The following is a 10,119-nucleotide window of genomic DNA, read 5'->3' on the forward strand; positions in this document are numbered from 1 at the left end:
CCGTTATGGTTAAGTTTAACCATTTGGTGCAAGGTTGAAGCCACACCTCCTAAGTCATGGAGCCAAGGTCGCCCCAAGAGGAGGTTGAAAGTGGGCTTGATGTCGATTATTTGAAACTCCGTGGTGCGTGCCACAGGCCCAGTTTGTATGGTAAGGTTGATTCACTAGTGGAAAAAGGGTCATTTGCATCGCACTTTTAAGCATATTTGCGTCGCACATCGTGCGTGGCAAAAGCTCTCGACGCAAATGACTAAAAGTCATTTGCGTCGCACATTTGTGCGACGCAAATAACCTTATTTGCGTCGCACAATTAGCAAATGTGCGACGCAAATAACTTTTCAACATGATGCCTGAAAAGTCATTTGCAACGCACATTAGCTAAATGTGCGACGCAAATAAGGTTCATTTGCGTCGCACATTTAGCTAATGTGCGTTGCAAATGACTTTTCAGGCACCATGTTGAAAAGTTATTTGCAACGCACATTAGATAAATGTGCGACGCAAATGACTTTTAGGCGCAAAAAAAAAAAGTCATTTGCCACGCACAATAGCTTAATGTGCGACGCAAATGACAATTTTAGCGCCAAAAAATTAAGTCATTTGCCTCGCACATTGAGCTAACGTGCGTTGCAAATGACTTATTTTTTTTAAAAAAAATATTCGTTTTTTAATATTTTAGTTGGAAATTCCGACATGATCGTCTTTGAAATTAGACGGTTCATTCCCAATACCGGGAATACATTTATAATTAATACCTGTCACAAAAGTTTACAACGTAATTAACGTTCCCAATAAAAGGCAATTAAATTCGTCATAGATCGATCAACCAACATGTTACAACAAACATAAAATTATTACAACAAAGGTACGTAGCTAGCTAGAGATCAAGTTCATATTACAAATTAAGCTAAAAATTCGACATTGTTCATGAAGTAATCTGCCCAAAAATCTTTCACCTCATTAATCTCCTCCGCTGAATAAGGCAATGTTCTTGAAAAATCCTAAAAAAGTGTAAATAATTCAATTTATCAACGATTGATCAATATAATAGTTTTGTGTACTTCAATTTATTATATAAAGTACGTAGTTTATGAGAACATACCTTAGTAAGATCTTGACTATTACCATGATTCATTATTATGTCGTACATAAAACGCATGACGTAGTAGCCACAATCTAGTGATCCCGGTTGTTGAGCACACTAAATGCATTAAAATAAATAACACAATTAAATTTCTATCACATTGTATGTTATAATTTTGAAAAACTTATTTCTTAGGTAAATAATAAACTAATTATATATATATATATATACCTGTGCTGGAATCCATGTTAATTTAGTTCCCTTAGATTGTCCACCTAGTCTCTTGTAACTCCGAAAAGCACTACACATTCGATAAAATATGCAATTATATATACTTTGTTTACACATGTAAATGCAAAGAATATTTTACATGTAAGTGCAATTATATACTTTGTTTACACATGTAAATGCAATTATATACGTAGTAGTCACATTTAAGGCTAATTGGGTCGTACGTTCTAGGTCATTTTTAGGCAAAAATGATGTTTTCGAACCCAACTTTGAACCAAAGAACCTAAGGAATGTTTTCAAACTTATTACACGTCTCATATGCATAGTTATAACTTTGTAAGGCCCTTTACAATCTATTATTTCACATTTAAGGCTATTTGGGTCGTCCTAGGTTATTTTTAGGCAAAAATGATGTTTTCGAACCCAACTTTGAACCAAAGAACCTAAGGAATGTTTTCAAACTTATTACACGTCTCATATGCATAGTTATAACTTTGTAAGGCCCTTTACAATCTATTATTTCACATTTAAGGCTATTTGGGTCGTCCTAGGTCATTTTTAGGCAAAAATGATGTTTTCGAACCCAACTTTGAACCAAAGAACCTAAGGAATGTTTTCAAACTTATTACACGTCTCATATGAATAGTTATAACTTTGTAAGGCCCTTTACAATCTATTATTTCACATTTAAGGCTATTTGGGTCGTCCTAGGTCATTTTTAGGCAAAAATGATGTTTTCGAACCCAACTTTGAACCAAAGAACCTAAGGAATGTTTTCAAACTTATTACACGTCTCATATGCATAGTTATAACTTTGTAAGGCCCTTTACAATCTATTATTTCACATTTAAGGCTATTTGGGTCGTCCTAGGTCATTTTTAGGCAAAAATGATGTTTTCGAACCCAACTTTGAACCAAAGAACCTAAGGAATGTTTTCAAACTTATTACACGTCTCATATGCATAGTTATAACTTTCTAAGGCCCTTTACAATCTATTATTTCACATTTAAGGCTATTTGGGTCGTCCTAGGTCATTTTTAGGCAAAAATGATGTTTTCGAGCCCAACTTTGAACCAAAGAACCTAAGGAATGTTTTCAAACTTATTACACGTCTCATATGAATAGTTATAACTTTGTAAGGCCCTTTACAATCTATTATTTCACATTTAAGGCTATTTGGGTCGTCCTAGGTCATTTTTAGGCAAAAATGATGTTTTCGAACCCAACTTTGAACCAAAGAACCTAAGGAATGTTTTCAAACTTATTACACGTCTCATATGCATAGTTATAACTTTCTAAGTCCCTTTACAATCTATTATTTCACATTTAAGGCTATCTGGGTCGTCCTAGGTCATTTTTAGGCAAAAATGATGTTTTCGAACCCAACTTTGAACCAAAGAACCTAAGGAATGTTTTCAAACTTATTACACGTCTCATATGCATAGTTATAACTTTCTAAGTCCCTTTACAATCTATTATTTCACATTTAAGGCTAATTGGGTCGTCCTAGGTCATTTTTAGGCAAAAATGATGTTTTCGAACCCAACTTTGAACCAAAGAACCTAAGGAATGTTTTCAAACTTATTACACGTCTCATATGCATAGTTATAACTTTCTAAGGCCCTTTACAATCTATTATTTCACATTTAAGGCTATTTGGGTCGTCCTAGGTCATTTTTAGGCAAAAATGATGTTTTCGAACCCAACTTTGAACCAAAGAACCTAAGGAATGTTTTAAAACTTATTACACGTCTCATATGCATAGTTATAACTTTCTAAGTCCCTTTACAATCTATTATTTCACATTTAAGGCTAATTGGGTCGTCCTAGGTCATTTTTAGGCAAAAATGATGTTTTCGAACCCAACTTTGAACCAAAGAACCTAAGGAATGTTTTCAAACTTATTACACGTCTCATATGCATAGTTATAACTTTCTAAGTCCCTTTACAATCTATTATTTCACATTTAAGGCTAATTGGGTCGTCCTAGGTCATTTTTAGGCAAAAATGATGTTTTCGAACCCAACTTTGAACTAAAGAACCTAAGGCAAAAATTTAGGCAAAAATGGCATTTTCATATGCATACTTTACTTACTTGTTTAGTGGCTCCTTAATCATCAAATTTCTCTTCTTCTGTTGAGAATCAAATATGTAGACCTCACGTTTAGACAAGCAAAGAACTAAAAGCATCCAGTGACTCCTACATACAAACAATAAACGTATGTAGTTAGAAAAAAAAAAGTTAAATTTATAACAATCAATTAAAAACGAAGTTCAAAGTAATTTTCATACTTTTCGTAGTATGGACATAAGATGAATGTCTTAGAACTAAGTGCACTCATGGACCTCGTCATGTACAATAGAATTTGATCTGCATCGGACTTTAACATGGTGGCCGAGATCATCTCCGGGCACATGAATCCAATACTATTGGGGTGACAATCATCGTGAAAACACAACTCACTCAAAGCCCTATAATATAGAGTGTAAGAATGTTAAGACAATCATAAAAATCAAATTTAGGGGAAAAATATGAATTTAGGTAACTCACGTAGCAAAAACTTGTATTATTGATATATTGAGCCATGCTCCCGAGAGAAGTTGATCGGTGTCTTCAACGGTGACACTAATTTCAAAGTCCTTTTCCATATTGAATGTCCTTTTAGTGCAATGTACCTTAACATGCTCCCCTTCTTTTAATCCCAACATCATAGTTTTCATCACATTTCACTTACCACTCAAATTTTGCACTTTATAATTTTCAAGGAAATAGGTTTTTGATTTAGTGTTGGACGCTTTTGTTCCACTTCCCCCAACCACTATCTCTTTCCCTTTGTTCCCTTTCCCTTTAGGCTCTTTACTTGTAGGCTTGTTTACCTGAGGTATGATTTTCAAATAACGATATACATATTAGTGAGCATACATGGTATAATAGTTCTACTTCAAATTATCATGCATATGTTAGTTACCTCCTCATTCGTAAGCGACACCAAATGCTTTGGCCACTGAGTGAAGGTACCATGAGCTTGAGCAAGTTTCTTAATATATTGAGAAGGCACGGGGACGGGAGCTTCTTTGTACGCGGGCTCAAAATCATCAACGCTCACTTTCACGTTATCGGACGTGACGTCGTTGTGGTGATCAAGGAGCAACTCTGGACATATGGTACCATAGGCAACAAAGACTTTCTCCGAGCCTATGTTCAGGTATAGATGGCACGGGACAGGTTCCTTATTATTTATTTTGAACAATAACGCAAATACAATGTAACATGTTAGAAAAGTTCAATAGAATTAACTAGAAACAAAGTACTTGAAAAACACAAATTATCATACCGTAATGTCGGCAAATGGATCTAAACCCCCGGAACGACAACTACTATGAACATTTGCGTCTATCCTCATATGGCTTGGTATTTGGACACCAAGTTCTTTAGCAAATGTGATAAATTTCTCCATGACCATGGCATCCATCTTGGAGTTCATCTCTTGTATTGTCTAATCTTTGACCCTTTTGGTCACTCTTGCTTCCATTTCCTCCATCTCCGCATCTCCATACCGTCGAAAGCTACGCCGCTCTCCGGTCCCCCACACAGCTTTGATGCCTACTCCACCACCAAATGTTAGTGGTCTCCCTTCTTTAGTCTTACCAAGTGCACGAGATAAGACATCATCTCGTGCACTTTTGGGAACAAATTCCCCTTCATCTTGTTTCCTTTTCCATTCATCCTACATGAAATCAAATGGTTTTGAGAAAAGTTCAACACTTGGTTTCATATTTAAGAACATATATGAAATTAGAGGAATCACAACATTACGCAAAATTGTTAAATGAACTTACAATATTTTCTTTGACCTTTTGTGTGCCCTCATCCGGCAAGTAAGGATTTCCTTTCTCATCTGGTACCGATCTTGCAAGAAGCCATAAACATGTCCTACTCGGCAAATTTGAAGAAATTGTAGACGCAGAGGAACCTTCAGATGACGAAGAAACTGAGGGAATGTACCCTTTTCTCTGCCATTCACTTGTCATTTCAGCATATGATTTCTGTCCCATATGATGAGGATATATGTTGAAAGATTGACTTTGTCTTGCTTTCTCACTTATTTCCTAATTTTAGGGGGGTAAAAGAAATTATTACAACAAAATAAAACTTAGATTATAACAAGACTTTAAATAAGAATAATTTTTATACCTCAGCTTCTTCGGAGGTACGTATCTTCACAAATTCCTTCCATATATCCTTAGTTATATAACTATACAAATCATATGGCATCTTTTCATCTTTTGGCCTTTTCCTTGTACCCCGGATCCAACCAGTCGTCAATCTTGATTTGAATTCCCTCCAACGCTTATCACAACTCTTTAAGACAACTTCTTTCTTAGTTTCATCTGTGATATGAAATTCTCTCTAAATGAAAGAAAAAGAAAAGGAACAAGAAAGTCTTTTAGCACATGAAAAAGACACGTAGATATGTACAACTGAATTTCCAAAATAAAACCGGTTACCTTGACGTCTTCCCACAAAGTGTCTTTTATTCCTTGTGAAACATCTTCCCAGGTTCTGATCAATATTGAAACCTTTGCGCGACTTATCTCGCCAATGTGATTCTTGTAATCCGTTGCCCATTTCCCTGTGGGTCGGTCCAAGTGATCCCATTCAATTTTTCTTGGAACCCCGGGCATGGATTTTATTCCTTTTGTAGGGCCTCTTGGCTTCTTTTTTTGCTTTTGGGGCACTTGATTTGGTGATTTGTTAGAAGGACCTGAATTTGCGTGTTGATCTTCATCCATGCCTGACGCTACTGCATTGGAAAATCATCAAAATTACATACCTTCAAAAGCAGGATTTTAAAATAAAAATAAAGAACTGACCAGTTCTGTGCACTGATCTGCACAGCTCAGATCAGAACTGTGCAGATCAGTGCACAGAACTGGTCAGAACTGATCAGTTCTGTGCACTGATCTGCACAGCTCAGATCAGAACTGTGCAGATCAGTGCACAGAACTGATCAGAGCTGATCAGTTCTGTGCACTGATCTGCACAGCTCAGATCAGAACTGTGCAGATCAGTGCACAGAACTGGTCAGAGCTGATCAGTTCTGTGCACTGATCTGCACAGCTCAGATCAGAACTGTGCAGATCAGTGCACAGAACTGATCAGAGCTGACCAGTTCTGTGCACTGATCTGCACAGCTCAGATCAGAACTGTGCAGATCAGTGCACAGAACTGATCAGAGCTGATCAGTTCTGTGCACTGATCTGCACAGCTCAGATCAGAACTGTGCAGATCAGTGCACAGAACTGATAAGAACTGACCAGTTCTGTGCACTGATCTGCACAGCTCAGATCAGAACTATGTAGATCAGTGCACAGAACTGATCAGTTCTGACCAGTTCTGTGCACTGATCTACACAGTTCTGATCTGAGTTGTGCAGATCAGTGCATAGAACTGGGCAGTTCTGATCAGTTCTGTACAAATGCTGGGGAATGAATTTGAATATGCAAAATTTTGGTCCACAAACCCACCCAAAAACAGACTGTTCTTTAAAGATTAAGCAACAAAGAAAGCACAACCAAGCTCCTGAAATAACCTTCAGATACTAACAACCAGCAATTAGATGGTACACAGGAACTTAGCAGACACTTAAATGCAAATAAGATGTTTTTTTTCCGGGTTGGGAGGTAGTTTGGGAGTGCAAACATGGATGACATAATATCCAGCTCCATGAGCATAATATAGAGACCAGTTGCATAAGAATTCAAGGAGTATGGAAATTCCCTGAATAAAGAAGTATCAGGTGTAACCATCCATCATCCTTTGAACAACCACCACTATCCTAAAGCCTCGTACTAATCTATTATTCCACATTTAAGGGTAATTGGGTCGTTATAGTACATATTTAGGCAAAAATGACATTTTCGAACCCAACTTTGAACCAAAGAACCTAAGGAATGTTTTCAAACTTATTACATGTCTCATATGCATAGTTATAACTTTCTAAGCCTCGTAATAATCTATTATTCCACATTTAAGGGTAATTGGGTCGTTATAGTACATATTTAGGCAAAAATGACGTTTTCGAACCCAACTTTGAACCAAAGAACCTAAGGAATGTTTTCAAACTTATTACATGTCTCATATGCATAGTTATAACTTTCTAAGCCTCGTAATAATCTATTATTCCACATTGAAGGGTAATTGGGTCGTTATAGTACATATTTAGGCAAAAATGACATTTTCGAACCCAACTTTGAACCAAAGAACCTAAGGAATGTTTTCAAACTTATTACATGTCTCATATGCATAGTTATAACTTTCTAAGCCTCGTAATAATCTATTATTCCACATTTAAGGGTAATTGGGTCGTTATAGTACATATTTAGGCAAAAATGACATTTTCGAACCCAAGTTTGAACCAAAGAACCTAAGGAATGTTTTCAAACTTATTACATGTCTCATATGCATAGTTATAACTTTCTAAGCCTCGTACTAATCTATTATTCCACATTTAAGGGTAATTGGGTCGTTATAGTACATATTTAGGCAAAAATGACATTTTCGAACCCAACTTTGAACCAAAGAACCTAAGGAATGTTTTCAAACTTATTACATGTCTCATATGCATAGTTATAACTTTCTAAGCCTCGTAATAATCTATTATTCCACATTTAAGGGTAATTGGGTCGTTATAATACATATTTAGGCAAAAATGACATTTTCGAACCCAACTTTGAACCAAAGAACCTAAGGAATGTTTTCAAACTTATTACATGTCTCATATGCATAGTTATAACTTTCTAAGCCTCATAATAATCTATTATTCCACATTTAAGGGTAATTGGGTCGTTATAGTACATATTTAGGCAAAAATGACATTTTCGAACCCAACTTTTAACTAATCTACAAATTAACTTGGTGAAAAAATAGTTGCCAAAATAGTACCTATCTCACTATTTCTCTTTTTCAACATAAAATCCTTCATCATGATCTCGGCGTGTATAACTCATGTCAACATCGTCAATCATTTGAGGGATATGCTAGGAGGAAGGTGGAATCTCATTAAACTGCTCATCATACTCTTCTTCATCATCTACATCCTCAACGCCAAGTATTCTTCTTTTGCCTTCCAGAACAACTGACCAACTACGATCGGCAGGGTCAACCATGTAAAAGATTTGTTTTGCCTGTGATGCTAATATGAAAGGATCTGCAAGATTCCCAACTCGACTAAAGTTTACAAGTGTCAGGTACCCATGTTCATCCTTTTTGACACCGCGACTAATATCAACCCACTTGCACCGGAATAGAGGAATCTTAAAATACTTATATTCCAACTCTAATATTTCTTCAATGACTCCATAGTAAGAGTTCGTCTTATCTACAAGTGTTCTATCTTTTACACTAGCATACTCTGAAGACAAACATATTGCCGTAACACCACTATTTTGCATCGTCGTTTTGTCATCTTGTCGCTTCGTGTAAAAAGAATAGCCATTGATGTTGTACCCCTCATAAGATATGACTTGACATTTAGGACCATATGCCAACCATCTCACCATGTCAGATACCTCATTAGGCGTGTCGGAAAATTGATCCATCACTCGACGCTTGAACCATGTGAGGAATGAACGATTATGCTCTTTTATCAGTTGAGGACCATTTTTTGAAGGATATTGCTCTCTAAGAAAGTTCATGTGCTCAGCCACGTATGGATGGACTTCACTAAGACTTTGCACCACAAACAGCTCAACCTTACACATCATTTCAGAACTGATTGATATCCTTTTCTTGCCAATTGTACCTTGACCCCCCAAGTCTCCCATCATGTCTAGACTTTGGTACTCCGACTTCTTTCAAACGTGCCATATATTGAGAAACCCATGCAGCAACTTCCTCCGCGACGGTTCGTTGGACAATACTAGCTTCAGGTTTGGCCGGATTCATCACTCTATTTTTCAAGGTACCCATTTCCCGTTCAAAGGGATACATGTACCTCATACAAACTGGCCCACAAAGCTTAATTTCACGAACAAGATGAATAATCAAATGAGGCATCATGTCAAAGAATGATGGCGGAAAATACTTTTCAAACCGACACATGGTCTCAAGTACATCAGCCTGCAAATCATCCAGTATTGTTGGATTGATCACCTTGCTACAAATTGTGTTGAAAAAGAAACACAATCTTGTAATGGTATACCTCACTTGTGGCGGCAATATCCCTCGAATTGCAACCGGCAGAAATTGTTGCATCAACACGTGACAATCATGAGATTTCATTCCAACTAATTTCAAGTCAGACATGGACACAAGTCTACGAAAATTTGAAGAGTAACCGGCAGGGACCTTTAAGCCATGCAAAGACTCACAAAAGCTAACTTTCTCCTTTTTAGACAAGGTGAAACAAGCTGGGGGAAGGTACCAGCGTTTTCCCCTTTCTTGAGGTGCCAACTCGGAGCGACCCATAGCAGCCATATCTTGTCTAACTTTAGGCCCATCCTTCGTTTTCCCTTGCATATTCAACAATGTCCCAACAATGGCATCACAAACATTTTTCTCAATATGCATTAGATCCAAACAATGCCTAACTTCCAAATCTCTCCAATATGGGAGATCCCAAAAGATAGACCTCTTCTTGTAACCACCACTTGGCTGACCTTTATAAGGCTTACCAAACTCTGTCTCAATGTCTTTAACCCGTTCATAAACCTCACACGCACATAAGGGGGCAGAAGCTTCTCTCATCTCCAATTCTCCATTAAAAGCTTCATTCTCTTTTCGAAATGGATGATCTTCAGG

At 36.9% G+C, this 10,119-nt stretch overlaps 1 protein-coding gene across 1 annotated transcript; it reads right to left on the bottom strand.

The window, feature by feature from the left end:
- Nucleotides 1-717: 717 nt before the first annotated feature.
- On the bottom strand, nt 718-4,987 carry LOC110797503 (ubiquitin-like-specific protease 1). Its single transcript, XM_056834748.1, has 8 exons — nt 4,652-4,987; nt 4,286-4,546; nt 3,868-4,193; nt 3,609-3,788; nt 3,412-3,516; nt 1,316-1,385; nt 1,103-1,201; nt 718-1,001 (listed from the first exon to the last, which is right to left on the bottom strand). The coding sequence occupies exons 3-8, from the start codon at nt 4,035-4,037 to the stop codon at nt 903-905; spliced, it is 723 nt and encodes a 240-aa protein (XP_056690726.1). The 5' UTR covers nt 4,038-4,193; nt 4,286-4,546; nt 4,652-4,987; the 3' UTR covers nt 718-902.
- Between the last annotated feature and the right edge of the window lie 5,132 nt (nt 4,988-10,119).

The sequence above is a fragment of the Spinacia oleracea genome, chromosome 1 (assembly GCF_020520425.1).
Source record: "Spinacia oleracea cultivar Varoflay chromosome 1, BTI_SOV_V1, whole genome shotgun sequence".
Classification (NCBI taxonomy): Eukaryota; Viridiplantae; Streptophyta; class Magnoliopsida; order Caryophyllales; family Amaranthaceae; genus Spinacia; species Spinacia oleracea.

Excerpts from the sequence above, each read along its gene's own strand:
- LOC110797503 (XM_056834748.1), bottom strand. The coding sequence starts at position 4,037 with ATGAAAACTATGATGTTGGGATTAAAAGAAGGGGAGCATGTTAAGGTA. Across the intron at positions 3,789-3,867 it reads ATAATACAAGTTTTTGCTAC|GGCTTTGAGTGAGTTGTGTT; the intron begins GTGAGTTACCTA and ends TCTATATTATAG. Across the intron at positions 3,517-3,608 it reads TTATGTCCATACTACGAAAA|GAGTCACTGGATGCTTTTAG; the intron begins GTATGAAAATTA and ends GTTTGTATGTAG.